Source organism: Melanerpes formicivorus, unplaced genomic scaffold (assembly GCF_026170545.1).
Source record: "Melanerpes formicivorus ecotype bairdi unplaced genomic scaffold, bMelFor1.0.p_v2 SCAF_18, whole genome shotgun sequence".
NCBI lineage: Eukaryota > Metazoa > Chordata > Aves > Piciformes > Picidae > Melanerpes > Melanerpes formicivorus.
Genome location: NW_027142370.1, coordinates 13,009,741 through 13,033,853, shown reverse-complemented (window position 1 = coordinate 13,033,853; position 24,113 = coordinate 13,009,741). Strand labels below are relative to the sequence as shown.

General features: G+C 43.2%; 1 protein-coding gene across 1 annotated transcript in view; it reads left to right on the top strand.

Annotated features, from left to right (window-relative positions):
* Positions 1 to 24,113, top strand: part of SORCS2 (sortilin related VPS10 domain containing receptor 2) — a 626,507-nt gene that overhangs the window by 583,908 nt on the left and 18,486 nt on the right. Inside the window, exons 16-25 of the mRNA XM_068149669.1 lie at positions 730 to 863; positions 1,486 to 1,614; positions 3,004 to 3,175; positions 6,252 to 6,438; positions 10,689 to 10,822; positions 12,204 to 12,327; positions 14,599 to 14,711; positions 16,332 to 16,457; positions 18,068 to 18,167; positions 19,600 to 19,702. Coding sequence (XP_068005770.1) covers positions 730 to 863; positions 1,486 to 1,614; positions 3,004 to 3,175; positions 6,252 to 6,438; positions 10,689 to 10,822; positions 12,204 to 12,327; positions 14,599 to 14,711; positions 16,332 to 16,457; positions 18,068 to 18,167; positions 19,600 to 19,702 — 1,322 coding nt within the window. The remainder of the gene's footprint in view (positions 1 to 729; positions 864 to 1,485; positions 1,615 to 3,003; positions 3,176 to 6,251; positions 6,439 to 10,688; positions 10,823 to 12,203; positions 12,328 to 14,598; positions 14,712 to 16,331; positions 16,458 to 18,067; positions 18,168 to 19,599; positions 19,703 to 24,113) is intronic.

Here is a 24,113-nt window from a genome sequence, read left to right as displayed (position 1 = left end):
CAACGTGAGGAGGGGCTTTACATTAAGTGGATGGGACATGTGATACTCATTCAGAATCATTCTGATTATTCTGGTTTGCTTCTTCCAGTACATGTGTTCTCTCTCTTTCTGCAAGAGTTTGGGGCGTGGTTATTTTTGCACACTATTTTGTGTTGCTCTAGCTCCCATTTACTAGTTCTCATGCTTCATTTTATATTTCTGGTTTGGGAAAGCTGTGTATTTACAAAGGATGTTACTCAGATCTGAGCCTAAAAAGCAGCAGTATCTTTGGATATTGGCTTTGAAATGTCTTTCACAAACTAATAAAATGACTTGGACAGAGTTACCAGTAGAGCATGTTCAATCAGTCTTCATTCTGCTTGTGTCCACATGCTTGGTGCTTCCTGTTGACATGATGACTTAAGTAGAATGTCAACCATCTGCATCTACAGTGAATCTTTAAGTATCCAGTTGTAGGGTTGTGCCCACATTGTGCACTCTGAACCATGGACTAACGTGCAGCTGAATTTTGATGTACTTCAAATTTGTGCCCCAAAGTACAGTGAGTGTTGCAACTCTGCAATGGTCCATAGTAAACAGCAGTGGAGATGAGAGCTTTCTATAGCTGTACATTTCAGTTTTGAACATGAGAGAGTCAAGCTCATGGCAGCCTTTCTCAAGACAACATGTGGTCATGTCTGTGTGGGGTGGGTTATGGTGTGCATTAAGCCTGGTGCTTTTGCTGTTCAGGGTGATCGTTGCATCATGGGCCAGCAGAGGAGCTTTCGGAAGAGGAAGATTTCATCCTGGTGCATTAAAGGGAGAAGTTTCACATCAGCTCTCACATCCAGAGTCTGTGAATGTGCAAACTCTGATTTCTTATGGTGAGCCTGTCTGTGGACATTTGGGTTTATTGCTCATAAATAGTTGCTTAGAGTTTGAGATGGATTTATTTGCTTCCTTTTGCCCTTCTCCCCACATAGCTGTGTATGAACAAATAGGCAAGCTGTTGTTTGAAGAGCAGGTTAGTTGCCCATTTGCCTTTGTTCAAAAACATTGCCATGTTTTAAGTGTTTGCTTCACCTGACTGAACAACTCCTGAGGGTTTTCTCTATTGATCAGGACTTGAAAAATGACCATTGGATTGATTTATAAGGCAAGAAAGCCCTCTCTATTTGCAAATGAAGCAAACCAAAACACAAACCCAGAAGAAATGTGTTGGTCTGAGTGGCAAAGGAAACCTTTAAAAAAGAAATCTCAGCTACAGAGAGAGTTAATTTTGCAGAACTGACAAAGTAATCACAACCAATTTGTCCCCAAGTGTGTACAACTCCCATTGAGATTACCCTTAGAACAGAGCTGGCTTTATCAACTTTTATGTTCAGCCAGTAGAATAATAAGTGAAAAAAAAATCTTTTTGCTCTTTAAAATGTACTCTCATCCACACCACATTAGAGTGCTGAGTGAAGTGGAGCTGGTAACACTCTTGGTGTTGATGTTTTCCAGTGATTATGGGTTTGAGCGCTCCGCACCGCTGAAGTCAGAGTCCAGCAAATGCTTTGCTGACTTTTGGTTTAACCCAGAGGCACCTCCTGAAGACTGTGTGTTGGGGCGGGCATACACCAGCAGCACTGGGTAAGCTGATTTTGTGTTCCACTGGCTTGCAGAGGCTTCCAAAGAGAGGGAGAACCTTTGGACCATGGGCCAGAGAGGTGGTTTGAAGGAAATGTAAATCAGGCAAACCATAAAATGTGGGAATTAAAAGTTATGACTCTGACTTGGGGCAGAAGCTTCCTGCAGACTAATGAAAGAGAAATGTTACTTTACGTGGTGAGAACAGTTCAAAAATGAATCCACTTGGGAAGAGGGGAAGCAGCCTTGTTCTCAGCTGGGCTTTTAAAATGTTTTCTTGTACCATTTTGTAGCCACTGTTGCCCTTTTGACAGGAATGTCCATCCAGAGCCTTCTCTTTCAGCCCATTACTTGTGTTCCGACCAGCTTTCAGTTTGAATCCAATGCATTGCTCTGAGGAGCCAGTAACATCTCACAGTACATCCTAGTCTCTCAATTCCATAAGGGTAAGGAATTCCATGAAGAGCAGGTTCTTTTGCTGCCCATATGGGGCACTCAGAATCAAAGGAAAGCTTTGGTAAACAATACCACATAGAATATACACTACAGTGCGGTCTGACGTCTGTGCTGAGAATAACTTGCAGCTGGCATCTATTCTGGCTTATCATAACATCATCTCTGTCAGTTGTGAAGATGAGAACCAAATGAATGAAATGTCAAATCTGGCAATAGAATCAGGGTCTCTCTGTATATTTGCCTTGCTGAGGAAAATGATGCCTTTTGAGTCGTGGCTGACAGCTGCGATACACAGAAGAGGAATTCAAAAGAGCGAAATCTGACTCCAGTTTTAAAGGATGTTTAAAAATAACATACCTGAATGAAACCAATCTGTAAATAATTACTGTACACATCCAAGCAGGTCTTTGTTAGGGTTTTCTCAAGTGTTGGGCTTTTCACTCTCTTATACTGTTATGTTAAATGAACACTTTTAAGTGCTTTAAGAAACGCATGGATTTGAGAGCAGCAGTTAAGCAGCTGGCTTTGGGCTAATGCAGAAGCTGCTCTGTGTAATTTCTTCCTGATTTGGGGGTTTGAACCAAGATCTCTAGAGCAATGAAGACTGTTAAACGCTAGGAAAGGATATAGCAGAAAGGGTAGCAGACTGTCTAGCTCCTGGAGGGGCTGCTCAGGCACGACTCTAACTGGGAAAAGGCAGAGTCTTCCAGGGCATGCAAATGGAACCCTTGTGGTGCCCTACACCCTTTTCCTTCCACAGGTTTTACTCAATAAAGGCAATGTCCCTCATCATGAGTTGGTTTTTTCATCTACAATCTTGTCTGTTTGTGAAGTCAAGGGATTCATCAGCTGCCATCCCACTCACATTTAGTGCTTCTGGTGGCACCCTCCTGATCACCTTCAGTTCACGATGCTTGCTGCTTACTGTTTTTGCAGGTACAGGAAAGTTGTTTCTAATGTGTGTGAAGGTGGTGTAGACCTGCAGCAGAACTTAGCACAGCACATGTGTCCACTGATTGCTCCCAGGGGACTTCAGATCAGCATCAGAGAAGAAAGCCTGGCTGTTAAGCCTGGGGAAGACATCACCTTCATCGTCAGACAAGAGCAGGTAGTAGTGAACATTAGCTTCATGACAGGTTCCTTGATCTTTTTAGGGTTCCCTTCTTTCCTGCCTGCTTTGCTGCTGAATGAAGATCAATTTGTGCTTGAAACAAAACTGAAATGGCTCTCTAAATGGTGAAACATCTGTTTTCAACTGAATCAGACAATCCAGTAAGCTCAGTGAATCACCACCGAATGGGACACATCTCCTCAGCAGCATAGTCTGTCTTTATTCCATAAAGGCAAAGGCTTCTTGGAAAATCAAAGGGACTCAATTACCAAAAGGCTCCTTGGACTGACAATTTCAACTGCTGCATCAGAGAAGAACAGAAATGCAAAGGATATTTAATATTCTGGTTTGACTGGGTTTGAAACTCTGCCTTTCAGAAAGGAATGGAGGCAAAGCTTTAAAGGAACCAGCAAATAGCACAGCATAAAAACATTTTTATTACATATTAGTTGTGCTGCCAGGTGTGGGATTTTGGTTTATTGAGAGAGAGACAATGCCCTGAGGCCCTGACCAACAGCAGTGAGTAACTTTGGGATGAATCCTTCGCCCTGGGCCCGTTTCCCAAAGCATTTCTCTTAGCGTTAGGCTGTAACTGCTGTGCTCAGGTTACTGCAGGTTCCTGGCTAACCCCACTGATCTACCAGAACTTGAAGCAAGTTCACACGTTTTGGCAAACCTGTGTGATATAAATTGGGCACTGGGGATTTATTTCTGTAATGGAACCAAAGAGGTTGCATGCAGAACGCGGAGCTCCCAGGCTCTGAGTCCCAAGGCTTGCTGGGCCCCAGCAGTTTGCTGCCTTTTGTAATTTGTTTGGAAGTGTTTGTTAGTAGAACAGAGCATTTGGTTGCAATTTGGACTCTCATGATTTTGACTAGCAGTTTGACTTCATACTAAAGCTTTCATGAATCTCTGTGGCAATTCATAAAACATTTCAAACTGTTCAGAAGTCTGCAGAAGTGAGGGGTCTGGAAGGGAATCCCGTGCTGTGCTTTCTGAGGAGCTCTTTGCCTGGGACATCCAAGTGCAAGGCAGATTGAGAAGAAATGTAGCAGTTTGCTGCCCTCTATGGCTACGAATAGCACTTGTACTCCGATGTCCCGGGCATTGCTTAGGGCTTAATCTGTGCAACAAACTCTAATGAGAATTCATTATCATTATCACAGTATTGGATTGTGAAAATGATAATGAATTATTAAGTTTAAGAAACACCTCTGCTAGGATGAACCAAAACTTACCATTTTTCTCTGCTGACCAAGGTGAAAAATGTCCAATTCCTTTCAGATTCAGCTGCCTTTTCCCTATGGGACTCTTTTGTTTGCTGTCCACTGCTCTGTTTTTCCTCCTCAGGGAAACAGAAGTGCCTTGGTCGTTTGAAGACAATGCTCTCATCTGTAGAGTAGGGAAGCTATTAGAGTAAAGCATTAAGAGAAGCTTGCATCTCCTGCTTTCAACACTGGTTTCTGTCTCACCTGGAAGAGAATATACATGTATACTTGTTAGCATAAGAAAAAGCAAACAAGAACTGTTTGCAAGCTAATGTCATCTAAAGAGATTCCCCTTACTGGCACATTGCTGGCAAGGAGACATCTCTTTTGCATTAAACTTTAATAACATATTATCTCCTCCACTAAATGCTACCCATCTGTTGTCAAAAGCAAGATGTTACTTGGAAAAAAATATTCACACTGAAGAAGCTTTCAAGGTCCTTTATGTGTGCTGAAATGTGATGGTTAGGTATTTGATAACCCTCCAGGTTCCTTATTATGGGTGTTCTTTTGCTTCATAAGCAATGCTCTTTCATCTGATAAAACATGGGAGAAAATCAACCAAACTGCACAATAACAAAAGGACCAAACAACAGTCTGTTCTCCTTCCCTTTGTGATGCCAGGGCGTGCAAGTTCTGGGCTTTCTTGCCTCCTTTGATTTTACATTACCACTCCTTTGGGAGGTTAGATTTTGATATAAATATATTTCAGAGAGTGGCTTCTGAGGAAGTGATTTTTGGTAACCTCAATGAATGCCCCCTTTTCTCTGCTCTGATGGCCTTTCAGGTCACTGTCTAGCATATGGCTGTACGGGTTCCTTTCCTAGAGCCAAGAAAGGGTGGTTTAATCAACTTTGTACAGAGAATTTTCTATCATCCTGGCCCTGCAGTGTGTTTTAATTGCATGACTGTGATGGCCTTGTGTGTAGCAAGCAAGCAGGAGCACATTGCTGGAGACCAAGGAAGCAGGGCAGTATTGAGGCAGTGTAGCTGCTTACAGCTGAAAGGAATTGTCCTCTGACTGCATCCATACAGCTCTCTTGAGCAGCAGCACCATGAGCAATATGAGGAGCAGTGGAGGGAACCAGGGTTGTTTAGTGTGGAGAAGGGGAGGCTGAGCTGGAGGGTCCCAACCATCAGCCCAGCCTAAACCTCTCCTGGAATGACCTCAGGCCATTTCACCTCATCCTATTACTAGTTACTAGGAAGAAAAGCTCAACCCCCATGTGCCTCCAACCTGCTTTCATTGTCCTTTGATAATGTAACACAAGTGTGGGAAGATCCCAGGTTGGATATTTTAAGACCACATGGTTGACACTTAGAAGATGTGGTTAGAAGGTACTGTTCTAGAAGGTCTAAACTGATTGGATTTACTTTATAATTACATTAGCTGGAAGTTCACTGGATGAGTGGCAGTTCACTAAAGCAACATTCAGTTGTTTTCAATCACATGAGCATCACTGCAGAACTTGGGGCTTCCCTGCACTGCTTTGTCAGCTCGTGTCCAGCTGTAAGAGCGGTGGTTCCTGCATCATACAACTTGGTTTAGGAGCTGAGCTGCCTTATATTCAAGTTGCACCTTCCTGTGGGCATTGGGTATAGCCTCCAGCAATGCACACAACATCTGTTGCACTAAAATCTCTGCTGTGGGTGCAAATGGTTTTACTGCCACTGGGGCGATGAAGTCAAAACATCTGGCTAGGACTGCAAATGCCGCTGTGTTTCGGGAGATGGTTCTGATCATGTCTCCTGTCTTCTCTTTGGTTCTGGCCATTGAAAATATTTTTGATCCATTTTCCTTTTAGGGTGATATGTTGAATACCAAATACCAGGTGGATCTCGGAGATGGCTTCAAGGCAATCTACGTGAACCTGACGATGACTGGAGAGCCTATCCGGCACCGCTACGAGACCCCTGGCATCTACCGCGTCTCGGTGAAGGCTGAGAACGTGGCTGGGCACGATGAGGCTGTGGTGTTCGTCCAAGTCAGCTGTAAATCAGCTCTTTGGTTTCCTTACTTCTGCTGCTGCCTTCAAACCTCCTGACAGCTATGAAGGAGTGCAGAAAATGACTCATCACAGTTAGGAGAAGTGCAGGATTATTTTTTGCAGTGTGCTTACCCCGACTGGCAGTGCTTTCATGTTGTTCGAGCACAGGCTTGTAAACCTCCTGCATTAGGGGAGGGCAAAGGTAGTTTTGTTTGGATTTGAGAGAAGGATGGTGTATCAATAATTGATATGGCAAGCATGCCTCAGGTCAGATCTCAGGTTTGATCCATCTTCCTGACTCCAGACCTTGTTGGCAGTCTTAGAAGATAAAGTGTAACACTTCAGGCTATATCTTTTTAGGAGCTTCTTAGGTGCTGTGTGAAGAAAGCGACCAGATGTGTTGAGAAGGGACAAGCTCTTGCATGACTCTAAAAAAGAATCAAAGTCTCAGTGTTCCCAACATTCAGGCTACTTATTGAAATATTAGAACCTGGATAGTTAATACTCACAAAGTTTTAAGGTGGTACTCTATTTTGACAAGCAGTGTTACTTGACTTAGACTTCTCTTCCTCTCCTTAATTAAGACCTAAAAAGCCCCATCAAATGGATTTAAAGTAAAAGAATAGCATGGCCCAGGGAATATCATGCACCATCACCAGCTTAATGTACCTCAGTCATCTCATAATTTAAATGAAGGGGGAAACTCATAACTGGAACTGAATTTTTCCCTCTTCCTTTGAGATTCAAGACAGCTATTTCCTTGTCTTTCTTCAGATGTGTCACAAATTCAGAAGCATCAAAGGGAAAGATACTGCTCTGGCATTCGCCAGGAGCCTCTTTTCCCTCTGTTGTGAGTGGTGTCTTCCCTTCTAATCCCAAAGCAATGGAAATCACTGGAGCCACACATGAAGCTGTGCACAGATCCGTGTGCTTTCTGACAGCTGATACTTGTGTGTTTTGCTAGTCAGTCCTTAGGTCCAGAGTCTCCACTCCTGCTTTGGTTACCAGATGGAGCCCAGCCCCTTAATGCTGATGGCAAATCTCCTACTAAATCAAATGGAAATTACCAGAATTGCATTCTCCACATCATTTTCATTCTCTTTTTCTCTGTTGTGTTTGCCTTGTAAACCATTTGACAGCTCCAGAGAACTCAGATAAATTACTTAGGTCTTCACCATTACTTTTTAGAAGCTTCTAAGTGCTGAGAAGTAGATTAAGCACAGGAACAGTAGACCTGTAGAGGCAACAAACAGCAATAAACTTTGTGTAGCATCCTTCTCTTCCTACCATTCAGAGGACGATGAGCAGTAGCAAACCCTGATGGACAGCAGAACAACTGCTTTCGCAACAATGATTTTCTGGTGTGGCCTGTGTGAGGATAAGCAGTAAAACCAGAGGATGTCAGCTGTCTGCAGAAGCCAGAGAGATTTTTCACAAAGGAAATCACTGCTGTGTTAAGGGAACCTTACTGCTGGAGTGCAGGGGCAGTGCTGAAAGCAGACGTGATCCATTCCTGAGCTTATCCACAGATGCTGCACGTGGTCTAGAAGACTCATGGAGGCCTGTGACCCAGCCTGCTTGAATAAATCCTTTCTGAGTGATTTACTCTGTTTAACTTTTTAAGTGTATTACAAGATTTGAGGAAATTAGCTGGCACTAATTAAACTGCTCTTTCTACATGCTAGAGAAACACTAATAGCCTTCGGGGACATTTTTCACTGTAGAATACCATGAAAGCAGAAATATTCAGAGTCCTGCTTTCACTCCATCTCCAGCTGATGTATTTCCAGGGAATTTTATCAGGAACAAACAGTAAAGAGGATATTTTTCCCTCCTGCCAAGTTCTGTTGCTGTGGGATGTCCTGTAATGCAGGACAATTGCATGCACTGTGGCTTGTCATCCAGATGATGCTTTCTGATCCAGATCATACCACCTGCAACTTGGTGATGAACTGCATGAGAAATCAGAGCAGGTCTGATAGAATAAATCTCAGAATGGTCCAGGCTGGAAGGGGCTTCCAAAGGTCATCCAGTCCAATCTCCCCACAGTCAGCAGGAACATCCTCAACTAGATCAGGTTGCCCAGGGCCATGTTGAGCCTCACTTTGAATATCTTCAGGGATGGGGCCTCAACCACCTCCCTGGGCAACCTGTTCCTGTGTTCCTCTACCCTCATAGTAAAGAACTTGTTCCTCACATTCAACCTAAATCTGCTCTTCTCTAGTCTGAAGCCATTGCCTCTAGTCCTGTCACTGCAGGCCTTTGTGAACAGTCTCTCTGCATCCGTCTTGTAGGCCCCCTCCAGGCACTGAAGGTTGCTATTAGGTCTGCCCAGAGCTGCCTCCTCTCCACGCTGAACACCCCCAGCTCCCTCAGCCTGTCCTTGTAGCAGAGGTGTTCCAAACACCTGGCCATCTTTCTGGCCCTGAGTAAATGTGAGTGGGTGTCCCAAAATAAAAAGAACTGAAGAAGAACTAGGTATGCATTTTCTTTTTCATGAAACCATAGTCTCTATAGTGTGTGAATAATCAGGGAACTTTGAAAACTGCACTGAAATTAAAACAGAAATCGTGCAAGGCAGCCTCATTCCTAATTGCCCACACTTAAGGGGGCTGTGAAGCTTGTTCAAATGTGTAATGGAATCGAGTGACTGAAATAAGCAGGGCTCACAATAATTTTCTGTTAGCTCTTCAATATGTAGGAATGGCCACTTGAAATACCAGCCAACCATCAAGCACCAAACAACTTCCACTCTGACAATTTTGGAGAAGGAATTAACCTTCTTCAGGAGCAAAGTTGAATCTCAAAATGCTTAGTTTCCTCTGGGAAAATGTGAATTTATGGCACACTCAAAACAATGATGCAGATCTCCAGACTTCTTTAATTTGCCTCATAAGAAGGAATTCCTAGGATTTCTGAGTTTTGCCCAAGACATCAGCAACAGAAGGAGCGTTTTCATTCTGTTTTGGCAAAGAAGCTATTGAAGAAACAATTCATTTAAGCACCCAACACATCTTGAATGCATGTAGGTGGTTAAAGAGTCAAAGAGAAATGAGAAGAGTTAAAGATAAATGCAGAATGAGAGTCAGGCGGTACATTGGGATGAGGCTGGTTGAAGCCAGGTGGGAAATGAAGGTGTGCACAGCTTGGGCAATGTGATCTCAATCAGATCAAAGTGCTTTAGATGTGAGCAGGCAACTATCCAGTTCGTGAAAAGAGAGTACCAGAAAGGCTTCAGATTGGTGTTAATTATATTTAAGTGTGCACTGAGATGAAGGCCTTTGAAGGAGTCAGAAGCTATTTAGAATGGAAAACAACTGGCCAGGTTAGCTTCACCCTATGTAAGGAGTGTGTGTTGGAGCAGCCATTTGGTATCCTGGTGGGATGGTGCAGCTAAGAACCTCTGATTATCGCTTTGTGCTGTTAGAAAGCTTTTACCTTCACAGTCTGAGGAAGATACACTCAGAAACCTCCAAGGGAAAGATTTCCTAAATTCCCCTGGTGTCTAGAAAGCTTGGTCCAGATGAGCTTTGGGGTCCCTTCCAATCTGGCATTCTGTGGAAATTCCTGCGCTGTGGAGCCAAATACAACATGAAGGAGCAGATAAAATCACTGTGATGATGCATTGCTTTCCCACAAATGATAATGTTTACAGCCTTTGTAGGTGAAAGTTCAGCAAGGAATAAACTTACTGTGGGACACATTCTGGATTGAAAAGGTGATCTATTTTGATTTGCAAATAAATGGTCCCCTGATGTACACATCTATTTTAAAGCATGCATCAGTGGTGATGTGAGCCCAGCAGCTGACATTTTAAAATGAAAATGAGCAGTCAGCAACATTCTTTGTCAGTTTTCTGCTTTTCCCTTAGCAGTTTGAGATTTCTTAGAGTTCTATTCAGTTGATCTTTTATTACTGGGGAGGGAAAAAAAAAAAAAGACAGAAAAAAGCTGTGCTTGCCTTTTCTGCTTTTATCTGGGATATTTGCTTATGTTTGCTGCAGTTGGGTATGCACCAAAAACATCCATCAGAGAGGTGCATTTTGGTGATCCATCTCGTGGCTCTAGGAATTTGTTTGTGGAGTTTTCTGGGGGTGCTGGTGATTGAAATGAGGTCCTTCCAATGGAAAAGTGTGGGGGAGGGAAAAAATACATTCAGGACCTTATGATGCACAGGTGAGAGGCTCTTGGGGAAAGAGGCCATAATAAATTGGTGCATTCTTGTTCAGTGACATCTTGTGTGACCTTTGTTCAGCTCCACTGCAGGCTTTAAACTTGGAAGTGGTTCCAGTCATTGGGAGGAACCAGGAGGTGAACCTGACAGCCATCATTCTGCCTAAGAACCCTAATTTGACAGTCTTCTACTGGTGGATAGGAAACAATCTTCAGGTACCTGAATGGTTTTGACTGAGATCATTTTCATCCTCTTTCCAATAAAGGTTGAGTGATACCTTTAACAGAAGTGCTTCCATCTTGCATGACTCCTTGTAGACCTCTTTCACTCCAAATAGCCAGTTACATCTGCTGGCAAGAAGTATCTTGGCTTCCCCTGTTCCAACACATACATTTCAGATGTGAACTTCCCTCTATTGATACTTATGTTGGAATTGAAAATGTCTCTTCTAGAACTGATTTGAATCTCTAAACTATTTTCTTTGGGGAGGGAACCACAATTTATTCTGTTTCATTACCTGTGGAAAAAGCCTTGTGGAGGGGAATGCTTTTGGGACCACAGCACTGGTGACTGCTGCACTTGCCTGTTGGTAATGGGAGTGCTGTAAATTGAAGTGCTGTACACAGATACATTCATCAAGCAGATAAATATTTTCTGGGACTCTAAAATAAACTGACATAGCAAAGATAACTAGGACATCTAAAGGGATATCTACCTCAAACAATCTAGTGATACTCATTTGGGGATAGAAAATCTAGATAAACATATCCTAGAGCAACAAATATGCAAGTATTTCTGTTGGGAATATTTCTGGTCTCCCAGGGTTAATTTCTTTTGAGGTAATTCTTTCAGTAACAGATAAGTGACATATTTTATTTATGAGGCAGACTAAGTGTGACAGAAGAATACTTTCAGATAAGCACAAGGAACTTTCTTCTTGTAAAGGTTCCTTCTGCCACAACCCCAGCCTGCACCTGCTCATTGTTGTTGACTTTGCCATTGATAGGACAGGCTCCACAGATCAGTGTGCTCATGGAGAAGGCTTTGTGGTCAGGAAACAGTGTCTCATCTCCACTGTGGAGGTTTTAGTGGACTGCTGCACTTCCATGGGTCATACTCAACAGAACTGATCCTTTTGACTCTGCCATACCCTACATTTTGTGAGGCAAATGGCTTGCTGTGTAAGATCATGTGAGGTTGTTGAGCCTGGGAATAAATGGAAATAAATCCCATTTATTCCAATGGGATCTGAATGAAAACCCTAAACTGTACCAAGTGTTCCAAAAGAAATGACCTGCCCAGGGTGAACCTGCTTTGGCAGGGGGGTTGGACTTGATGACCTCCAGAGCTCCCTCCCCACCCCCACCATTCTGTGATTCTATGCAATGCTTGCCCCAGCTAACATCTATTCTGTCTCTAAAGCACCCATGGAGAGAGAGAGAAATGTCTGTGTTGAAAAATGGGATGGAACAATCTGATAAAGTGTTGATTCATTGAATCATTGATGTGAACTGCTTTGGGGTAATGTTTTTTTATGACACCATTTTCATGGTTCTTGCTGAAATTCTACTTTCAACCTTTGTTTGTTTTTTAAAGCCTCTCCTTACATTGGACAGTTTTCTGGTGACAAAGTTTGCTGAGACAGGTGATGTCAGAGTCACAGTGCAAGCTTCCTGTGGGAGCTCCATGCTTCAGGACTCAAAAGTTGTGCATGTTTTTGGTAAGACCTTACTCTTGTTTGTTTCATGTCTACCTCTTAAACCAGCCCTGACGCAAGTGGACCTGGTGCAAAATTCTATCTAAAGCCACACTTAGTTCTTGATATGGAGGGAATGAACTGTCAGGTCAGTAACTCCATGCAGTTAAGCAATGTGGTGGTGTGGAGGGGTTTCATCTGAAGAGCTTTCATAGAATCATAGAAATACAGAATGGTTTGGGTTGGAAAAGATCTCTGAAGCTCATCCAGTCCAACCCCTTCTGCAGTCAGCAGGAACACCCTCAACTAGATCAGGTTGCTCAGAGCCCTATTGAGCCTCGCTTTTAGTATCTCCAGGGATGGGGCCCCAACCATCTCCCTGGGCAACCTGTTGCAGTGTTCCACAACCCTCATAGTAAAGAACCTGTTCCTAGTCCAGTCTAAATCTGCTCTTTTCTAGTTTGAAGCCATTGCCTCTCATCCTATCACTACAGGCCTTTGTAAACAGTTTTGTTTCCTTTGTCTATTTTAAATGTTGCTGATTCCCAAACACTGCATGCAGCAATAGCACTTTAAGTAGTGGGTTTGGGCAGTGACTGGAAAGATTCCTAGAATTTCTAAATAAGGTCATTTACATACCTCTTAAGAAAGATAAAGTCTAGTTCCATATCTGCTCTCAGCATTAACCCCCCCCCAAAAAAGAGCAATAATTGCCTTTTCTCACAATTGCTTTGATGTTTGTCTGGGAGTTTGGATCAAGTGTAGCTCTGCTCTAATTATTGAATAACCCTTCAGCTCTTGTTTCACTGCGTGTCCTGCTGCGTTTTGTTGTGTTTTAAAATGTGGTGACAAGGCAGAACAGACTGGGAGAAATTGTTTACTGTTGTGTTTGTTCTGTCACATGTAGGACTGCAGATAAGTGGAAAAGCTTCTCTTTAATGCAGAGCTAAAAGCCTTCAGATATCATGAAATGCTCAGCATGATACATCTCCATTTGCTGCAGATTTTGTTGTGGTTTTTTTTCCTCTTTGGTGTACTTATTAATTTAAAATAATGGTAAACCCCACATTCATGCTAAATGGAGCTTTTATGAACCTCCTCCTTCCCTAAGATAAATGGATTTAATATTTATACTGCCCCTTAGAAGTGCATCCACTTTCCTAGAAGTCTTAGAGGTATAATCCTCTTAGTGTGACTAGATAATGACTTTGGCTTTCCAAGACTCCTCCTGCTCTTAGTCATTCCAAGAGCAAGAAAATACTGGCCCTGAGGGAAATAAAGAAACCTTTGGAAAACAAATCTAGATTAAAATGCAGTTCTGATGGAAGTGTAGGGGAGGCCAGGTTTGACTCTTGCGTCTCAGAGGATCCCTTCCTCTGCTTTGCATTAAATTCCCCAGGTATTCATCCAAGGAGCCTATATGGACAAAGGGAAGATTTTGGAGCTACTTTACTATGAAAGAGTCCATCTCTAGTATTTCAGATATTTTCAGCCCTAACAGCTGAATGGGTGTACCTTGTTTTTATGATTTTAGGCTGGAGGTGAAGAGAAAGTTCTTCCCAGAGTTGTTAGCCATTGGGACGTGCTGCCCAGGGAGGTGGTGGAGTCACCATCCCTGGAGGTGTTCAAGAGGGGATTGGACATGGCAATGGTGCCATGGTTTAGTAGCCATGAGGCCTGTGGTGACAGGTTGGACTTGATGATCTTTGAGGTCTTTTCCAACCTCAATGATTCTATGATTCTATGATTTCAAAGAGGGCAGCACTTAGCCTTTGTCATATCTTTCCTGTTCATGTTTTCATAGCTAGCTTATGGAGTATGTAAAGTATTCATTTTACATGGAAAACAGAAACATGCAATGGGCAACCCCATATGTTTATGATTCAGGAAGAATAAAATCCACTGATGCATTCCCATTACAAATAAGAGAAATCAAGCATGGCTGTGGGCTGTATTGTCCTAAGAAAAAAGTGTTGGCAAGGTTCTGATTTCAGGGCATGTATGTAAATCTGCTTTGGGGTTGAGTTATTTTGTTTTGTTCTCTTCCTGCTTTTCTACCTGTAGGCACAAATTTGATGATGTTGATGAAAATGCAGAGAGAAATGGAGTGCCTGACAGGAGAGTGCTCTTGCTGCATGCAGAGTACACAACACAGAGCAGCAGGGTTCCCAGACACTGCCGTGCTGCACAGCAAGTTGTGCCAAATACATACTTGCAGCTTTTACTTCTGCAAAGCTGTTTTTGCATCCTGGTTTGTTGCTTGTTCAAAAACTGTTCTGTGTTGGTTTTTTTTAGATCATTTTCATGTTCTTCCTCTGAAGTTTACTAAGCACCTGGACACGTACAACCCTGACATCCCGGAGTGGAGGGAGGACATAGGCCGGGTGGTAACACAACTGCTGGCAAAGGTGCTCTTTCAGATTGCTCATAAAATGTTCCCTCAGCAGCTGTAAAGCTTGAAGGTTAAGTTGATGCCTTCTCATTTAGAAAGAAGTGGCCACAGCAAAAGAATGAAGCGAACCTCATGAGCCACGCTTCAGCCAAGTTTGGGCCTAGCGTTGCTTTTGCATGCTGGCTGTAGATGATGATATTGTAACACAGGCAGCTGAGGTCTTACACAGCCTCATTGGCAGTTAATGCTAAATATTGCTTTCTGGGTGCACTGCTGCCTCCAGAACAGGGAGAGCTGCTTGAATGTGACATATCTAGAAGTTAGTTAAAGGATGCCATGCAATACAAAGACATTGCCTGTATGTAAAAGCAAAGCAGAAAGTAAGCCACAATGCCACTTATGTAGCTCTGAAAATGGAATGTAATCTATAGGCATATGGTTCACACAGCTGGTTTGTAGATCATGTTCACAAAGGAAATGTGGATGGGGAGCAGCTGAATCCTGTAAGTTAAATCAAGTACAAAGCCATGAGGCAGCACTGTGAGGTAAGGAAAGAGCACCCCATGAAAACTATGTGAGCTCTGGAGCTGTGCTCTTCAGGTGCACACACTGCCTGTAGTGAGGCCAGAGCACTGAGCTGGAGGTTGATAATGCTTTGAAAATGTTTACATTTTTAATCCCTTGGCTTTTCCTGGGTTTGCAGTAGTGCAAATCAGGCTCTGGAATTTTGACTTTATATCATTTCCTTCCTTTTTTCCCCCCTAAGGTTTACATCCAATGTCAAATTAAAGTGATTTCCCACTGTTTCCAACTCAAACCTATTCCATAAGAAGGGTTTGTCAAACAAATTTTGTACTCCCTTACAGAACAGTCCTTACATTTTATTAGTTAAGTCATTTGCAAAAGAATATGAACAGTTTAATGGAATTCCAGAATCTGTTAAGGAAAGGCTACAGGAATCACAGAATCAGAGAATGCTCTGGGTTGGAAGGGACCTCCAAAGGTCATCTAGTCCAACCCCCTCTGCAGTAAGCAGGAGCATCCTCAACAGTGTGGTTGTGTTCCACAATACATGGAGGAACTGGGGACTAAAAGCAACATTGACACAACCTGATCTGAAAAGGTTGCAGCTGACTTTCAGTGGAGGATGCAGGTGTTCATTACAATTTCAGGAGCTGAATCTTAGGTGCTCTTAAACTCACCATGGAAACTTCTCTCTGTCCATTAAGCACAGGCGGAAAAGTAGCCTCCTCAGTTAAACTTAGCTGTAATAAATATGCCCTTCTAAGTCTACTGACTGTCTGAATGGCCCACAAATGACCCTAAATCACTTAGGAATGTTTGTTGTGTTACCGTGGCACTGGCCAGCCGTTGCAGAGTTTTGCTAAAACTGCAGACCACTTCATTTTTGCTTCTTGCTGTGATGCTGCTAAATCGCTTTAATGCCCTAGCAGCGCTTAGCTCTTTGCAGAGCAGCTCACATTTCAGCTAATTTGGGGTTGGCTTTGTTCATGTTTTAGCTGCTGCTGGAATCCTCTCTAAATAGTAAGGATCTGAACAGCAAAGACTAAAAGACACATGGGGTTAGTTGTGTGTTTTCTCTCAAGTGCAGAGCGCACTGTCCTTTGTGTTGCAGGAAACCAACACACCCGAAGAAGCGCTGGTGACGGTGGTGAAGCCAGGTCTGCCTACAGCTGCTGACCTGCATGTGCTGCTGCCAGCAAACCAGCCCAAACATAGGAGAAGTGTCACTAGTGATAAGGTAACCAGGGCAGAGTATGTCTGCTCAGGCCACTCTTCATCCTCTTTTGCAGTCGCGCCTGTACTTTCCTTGCCTTTACGTGAAATTAAAAGGTGCTTCCCAACTGCGTGAACATCTCACTCCCACCTGGTGGCTAGGAACAGCTACAGCTGCTGTTTGACAGGGGACAGACCAGCAGCAGCCAGTGCTTACTGGCATTGGTGTATTTCTCAAGAATATCTTATCTATTTGTTAAAGAAAACCAACAGTGATGGTGCAGCAGTCTGCAAAGATCTGGTAGAGCAAAGAGTGTGTTTGGAACACTGACATTTCTAAAGAGGGCTGAACCATCTCAGCTCAGTAATTTCACTGACAGATTAGCCTAAAGTGCTGGTCCCTCTTGCATTGTATGCCATGAGCATGTGAATGAAGATGAACTGAAACAAAGTGACTCTGGTTCAGTGATGCCAGCATCACTTTTAAGGCTGCTAATCAGTGCTGTTGTCATATCCATTGTGGTTTCAGACTTTGAAGGGGGGGAAAAAAAGATAAACACTTAGAAGCTATCTGGAGTGACTGGCTTGTAAAATAACTGAGGCTCACATCACCCTTATGTTGAGTCATCCTCACCCACCCCAAGATATATAGTCAGGGGAATGGTTTCAGAAGTTAGATGTTCCTCGGTATGAGTGAGAATATTTGAATCTCAACTTGTGTGTAGTCTCTGTCCATAACAAGAGAGAGACCACAGGGATTTCTGTTATGCTGCAAAGGCTTTGTCAAAGATGAGCACTGTAATTGATAATGTCATAAAGGAGTTACTGGTGAAGGTTCCATGGATACAAAGCAGATTTCTAATTTGGCATCCTGTGGGATGTTGTATCCAAAATGATAGAGCATAGAGTGTAAAACTGGCTTTGATCTTTCAGAAAATTGCCCATGTTGAAAACACAAGCAAGTAGAAGAGAAAATCAGACTGTATTTCATCTGAGGTTAGGATATGATGGTATCTTTAATGGTTCTGCTCCATAAACACATGAAAGGACAGATATTACTGTGCTTCATCCCCTGGGGAAAAAGATGAGGAATCCTGGTGTCTTTTCACCTGGATGGATGGATGTATTTCTGCAGAGTATTGTTAAAAGATAGGTATAAATGGAATCCATCCCCTCATAGGAAAGGAGGGGAGGTAAATTATGACATGCCGTTCATTATCAAAGAGCAATTCCTTTTCATAGCAAGAGATCTCCAATGACATCATAGATTTTGTTCTGATAGGTTAAAAGAATGGAGGGGGTTTAATATGCATTGTGCACTGTGTGAGTTATGAGCAAGGCAAACCCAGCAGCGTGTGCAAGTGACGTGCTGCAGTCTGTCACATGCTGGGAGGACATAAAGCTTTTGCTTAGCAGAAGATATAGAGAAGATAGAAAGATTTGACATTTTTAGCTTGTGGAGTTGTGCAATATTTTTAAATATGGAATTCCTTTAGGATTTCAGCTCACCCCTGACAAAGGCTTTTGGGGTTTCTCACTGTTTAATGACTCAGAAGTTTTCCTTTGTAGAGCACTGAGTCTCCCAAAGCGGAGCAGAGCCTGTGACATCTGATGATCTCTCTGTTGTGTTTTCAGAGAATAGAGGCTATAAAGCAGGCCTTGAATGCCCACAACATCAGTTTCTTCCTGAGGGGAGGATACTGGGTCTTGGTGACGTTAGCCGACTCCGATTCAGGTAAATACCTAAACACAGCTCCCAACAGACCAACCTTTGGTTATCTGAGCGTTGAGAAGGAGGAAACCCTCATGTAGATCTAGATGTCTGCACATACACACACAGAGAGAGTGACTTGTACTTGTGCCATAGACACACACACCCTGTGTGCATGTGTGGATATATGCACACGCTCACACACCTGTATATGGCTCTCACTAACCATCACCACCAGATAACTATTTCTTACACCTTTTGCTTTTGCCACACTTCATCATTTATTTCAGAAGGTTCTTGCTGTTTTCTGTGTGACCCTGTCAGAACTAAACACCTATATTACACAGAGCAGGGCTCTGAAGAAGGAGCCCACCTTTCATCCAAAGCCCTGCCTGCTGAAGCACTTTGGCTGCCCCAGCTGGTGAGAAAGCAGTGTCTGTACTTCAGCCATTAACTCTGTAGGTAAATCTCCAGGGGTCTAGGATGTAGCCTGGCATCTCTGAGCTTCAAATCCGCATGCCATGAAGCTTATGGCAGGGTCTCCACATTGCTAATCCTGTCCTGAGATCAGCTGTATGCTGTTTCTGTCTGTAAAATAAATAGGAATAGATTAGCTTGCATGCATTGCCTGCACCTCTGGGTTCTCTGTGTGCCCTGGGAACTGGAGAGAATCTGTGTGCATATGTGTGTCTATTTGAACAGAGATACATTAAAATGATCTTTTAACCAGGAAGTTCAGCTTTGACAGAGCTTTGTGTTAGAATGTGCTATATTTTCTGTTTGTGAATCATAACCCATAGTACATCCTTTCCTACTTCAGTGTCTCGTGGCAGAAAGCTCAGCTGACCACATTCCATTATGTAAACACTGTTGTGACAGTGTGCCTGTCAAGTCTGAGCAGAAGACAAAGCTCCTTTATCTGCTCTACAATGCAGCACCGTGCTGCAGTTCTGCTGTGGTACCTCAGCAACTTCAAAGAGGCAGCAGTCGTTAGCCAGTACAAAAGGCTGGGACTGAAAGAAGCTCAGGTTCATTCCAGCCTTCACCAAGCATGGCCTTGAGTTCATTTGTTGTTCACAGCCTTAGTTTCCTCTTCTGTGAAATTAATACAGCTCTGCTTTTGTAATGCATGTGCTTAGGGTTTGTGCTCATTTCCTATGAGAGCTTGAGATTCCCAGGAAAAAAAACCACCCAGTGAGGAAGCAAATAATTAAATCTTTAGGGTTTTGTGCTTTGTGTTGGTTCTTGGGTTTGGTTTTAAATTGGACCTCTGCCCTTCAGTCACAAGGCACCAATTAATTTGGTGCTGTTGCCTTTCTGAAGAAGCTACAGATGAAAAGGAGAGGTCACACAAATAACAAAAAATGGTTTTGACCTGATAATTAAGTAGAAAAGAGAGCCCATGAATGTGACTGAGAGAGGATGTGCTAAGCTGTTCTGCTGTTTCATATTTCAGATGCTCAGAGGATTGGAGGAGGCAGTGGCTACTGGGCTATCGTGGTTCTCTTTGTTATCTGTCTCGTCGTGATTGGGGCTTTCATCCTCTACAAGTTCAAAAGGCAAGTAAGCCTTCAGCAACAACTTAGACATTTGAAGAAATAGCTTTATCCACATACCAGGAAAGCAGAGGTTTGAAAAAGAGATTTCTTGAAGAGCTGCAAAAAGTCCGCTGCTTCCAGAGTTGTGTTTCCCTGGACTTTTCAGACACCGAGGTGTCTGCAGGGATGCTTGTTCTCCCTTGCTGTGTTCCAACCTAAATAGCAGCAGTGTGGGAATTATGGAGAATTTGTTCAGCTTGTCTAAATAATATCATCAAGAAAGAGACCTGAGCTAAAATATTAGTCCTGATTAATTCCTACCTCATTGCTCCTAGCAGTTAGGAGCAAACTAAAGCCATTGGGACAGTGAGTGCATCTGCAATGCTGATTTGCTAAAAAAAAAGAAGTCATTTTATCCTCACACTGAGCTCTTGGGAGTTCCTCTTTGCTCACATCACGTTTCAATTGCTGGGGCAATGCCACATGGAATGAGTGGTGGAGATAGATTAGGATTAATTTGACACTAGAGTGCGTTGAGAGGAGAAGTAATTCTGAAAATGGTCTTTTTGAGACACCTTTTCTCACACTTGACAGGATCCCCTGCCAGTCTTTGACAGCCTGAGAGGTCTTTACAATTTATTTTAATCATTGCTGCTAGGGCACTGTGCAATTCAGAGGATTCTGCTCTTGTTGATGTGTTCATGTAATCAGTGGCTGGGCTCTTGTTAATTTTGTATCTTGTGGGCATTTAGGAGCTCTTGCATTTGATCATAGTGGAAGCAAGCCTTCATCATCATCATCAAACCCTGATGTCCTTACTCTAGGGAGGCTGCCTGTTCATTTAAGGGCAACAAGGCTGGTGAGAGGCCTTGAGCACAGCCCTGTGAGGAGAGGCTGAGGGAGCTGGGATTGTTTAGCCTGGAGAAGAGGAAGTTCAGGGGTGACCTCATTGCCCTCTACAACTACCTGAAAGGTGGTTGTAGCCAGGAAGGGGTTGGCCTCTTCTCCCAGGCAACCAGCACCAGAACAAGGGGACACAGTCTCAAGCTGCGCCAGGGGAGGTTTAGACTCGAGGTGAGGAGGAAGTTCTTCACTGAGCGAGTCATTTGTCATTGGAACGGGCTGCCCAGGGAGGTGGTTGAGTCATCGTCCCTGGAGGCGTTCAAGAGGAGATTGGACGTGGCACTTGGTGCCATGGTCTAGTCATGGGTTCTGTGTTGATAAGTTGGACTCGATGATCCTCGAGGTCCTTTCCAGCCTAAGTTATACTGTGTGATACTGTGTGATTTGTCTCACTCTTTAAAGATTGATTTTCATTGATAACATGCAGTAAAGGACATATACAGAAAGTCATAGTATCATAGTATCAGTCAGGGCTGGAAGGGACCACAAGGATCAGCTAGTTCCAACCCCCCTGCCATGGGCAGGGACATCCCACACTAGATCAGGCTGGCCAGGGCCTCATCCAGCCTGATCTTAAACACCTTAGTGTTCCAAGTCAGTGGAAATGAGGGTGGCACTGAGTCTGAGAGAGCAATGAGCATGGACAGCATATAAGTAAGAGTTTGTTTAGAAAAGAGGTTTTAATTCAAGAGAGGAAACCCCTCCCTTTCCCAAGAGTCTCTTCATTTTCTCACCACAGCACTTGGGTTTCTGAGAGCCCGGTGTGGCTGGTTGCTGAAAAGGACAAAGCACAGCTCATTGTATCAGACTCTCTGCAGCTGAATAAAAATATACTTTACTATATTAGATGCCTGCAGCAAGGAAAAGCATAAAAATGGTTGATGTGATGTAATTGTTTTATTTCAGTAGCAATGCATGGAGGATTTGTTGTTCGTAGCGTGGAAGCATAAAACTTGCTGGTGATATCTTTTGCAAGCTGTATGATTTATATCTTTTATTAGTTCTTAAATGAGAGCAATTAAGTAACAGACACAGTTGCTGCATGGCAAAAGAAGTGTAAAATATTCAAGAAAGGAAGGAAAAAAATCATTTTCCTTGGGTTCTTTCTGAAGCGCCCAATGAACCATTGCTTTATAGATAGAGCTTTTATTAAGAAGGAAATGATAGTGCAATTTGCAAACTGGGAGCTTTAGTGTCTCTCATACTTCTGTACATAATTTGTGAAAAATCATCTGCAGTTAAATTTGGTTGGGTTTTAATTTGGGTGCAGACGTGGCGGCTTGTGAGTTGTATCCAAACGTGTCTCGGAGGCCTGCAAACCGCTGCTGGCCTTGACGAATGACCATGCAGTGGTGCTCAGTTTTAGTCCCTATCCTGATTCTGAGGTACTTGACAGAATTCTGTTTAAATATTCCTGCTAAGCTTTTCCAAGATGACAGCTTCCCTGGTTGCATCCTTCATTTGCAGTTTGATCTTCAAATAATATTGAGCACCTAATCGGCGCTGCGTTTGAAAAATCACTTTTGCAGCGCGTGCTCCCTGTGAACTCTCCCACCCAAACCTTTCATCCCTTTGAAAAAGCCCTTGCTGTGTTTATGAAGATGGATAGTGAAATGCTGGGTCCCCATGGAGAATTTATTAGTGAATACAGTCCCTTTAAAGTCAGCACAGTCAGTATCTAAGTTTACAAAGTGGTCCATAGGGACTGAGGCTATGAAACTCGAGTGTCCTTTATAGATAGGAAGGTTGCAAGTTCTGAGGCACAAAGGCAGCTTGTCAATATTCATAGAATCATAGAACCAACCAGGCTGGAAAAGACCTGAGATATCACCAAGTCCAACCTTTTACATAATACCTAACACCTCCTGACAACTAAACCATGGCCTCAAGTGCCACATCCACTCCTTTTTTGAACACTTCCAATGATGGTGACTCCACCACTTCCCCGGGCAGCACATTCCAATGGCTAACAACTCTCTCTGTGAAGAACTTTCTCCTCACCTCCAGCCTAACCATGAACTATTGTCACATAAAAACACACACATGTACAAGGTGCTGAAATGTTGCTGCTGTCCATAACTTTTATATGGGATTCACAAAGTTAATGATGAGATGGAAGACATTTGGTGCTTTCATTTGTATAAGCTGTTAGTCAGATACTCCCTTCAGAAGAGTTAAAACTTGTTGTTTCTTTTTTTTTCCCCAAGACAGAGAAATGTTTGTTAGTCTTAATTTTGTCAGTACACTAATTGAGTCTACAGGACTTGCAGTTGGCATCAGAGCACAGGCAAAGCAGGTGGTCTGCAAGATTGCCTTGGACTATTCTGTCTCTTTGCTGACCCAAAGGACAGGGCAGTTCTTTACTTAAGGTTGATACCTGGAAAGATGCAAGATGGAAAGACTGGCTTGCAGCTCAGATGGTGATTGCCTTGGCAAGGAGGTTACCTGAGAGTATTCCACCCTTTTCACCAAGAAGGTAGCACTGTTCAGGGCTTGTGATGAAAAGTGAAGAGAAAATAGCAGACTTTTGCATAGGACATAGTAGGGATTGGATAGGAAACTTGCCCAAAGTGTTCAATGCTTCTTGAGTACTGAGGCCCCTTACTCATGCCTGCCCCTTGTTCACACCTGCCCTCCCTGCCTGGATGGTTGCTGACTTCATGTCATAAGAACTTGCATCTTGATTCACACCCATTTTTGTGAGGCAGAAATGCCTCCTGATGAAAGATGGTGTTGACAGGCATCAGGGACCAAACTCTAGCCTTTCTTTTAGGAATCTTTCAGGGGCAATCAGGATAGCTATGATGAAACTTGCTGCTCCTGTTTAATCTCTCTTTGGTTGAGAACTGTAATACCCAGTGCTAAAACTTGGTGTTCATCACAAGAAGCTCACAAAATTAGTTTGGGAGAGGGCATTAATCTAAAAACAACAGTCCTGCAAAAGCAAGATTATGTCAGATGTCTCATATACAGGAAACTGGGAGAGTGTTTAATTAAATAGAGGGGTGGGGGAAAATCAGAGGCAGATTCATACAGAGGTAGTGGGATTTGGGCTGATGTGCTGTATGCATAGTCAAAACCAAGGCAGTCTCCTCACTCCTGGAGGAACGCCCATTAGAAGGAAGATTAAAACTGTGTGATTTCCCACTACTCTAATCAAAACTCAAATTGTGGAGTCTGTTGGATAATCAGAGCTTTCATGGCTTGCATTGGTTCTGATGTGCTCTAATCCCAAATGCTGAAACACTGAGCAGGAAGACCGCTGCCCTCTGCTCCTGCGTGCAGTATGGCTGCAAGCATTGCAAAGTACTGGGTTCAGTTTTGGACCCCTCACTACAAGTGGAGCATGGAGGTGCTGGAGCATGGCCAAAGAAGGGGAACCAAGCTAGTGAAGGACCTTGAACAGGACTAAAGTTTAAATGATAAATGTCAGTGTCTTTAAAAACTCTTTCCAGTCATACCCCGCAAAAGTCCCAAGTTTGGTTTAGGTAGTTTGGGGACAGGTTTTCAGCATGTCAGCAAGAGGCAG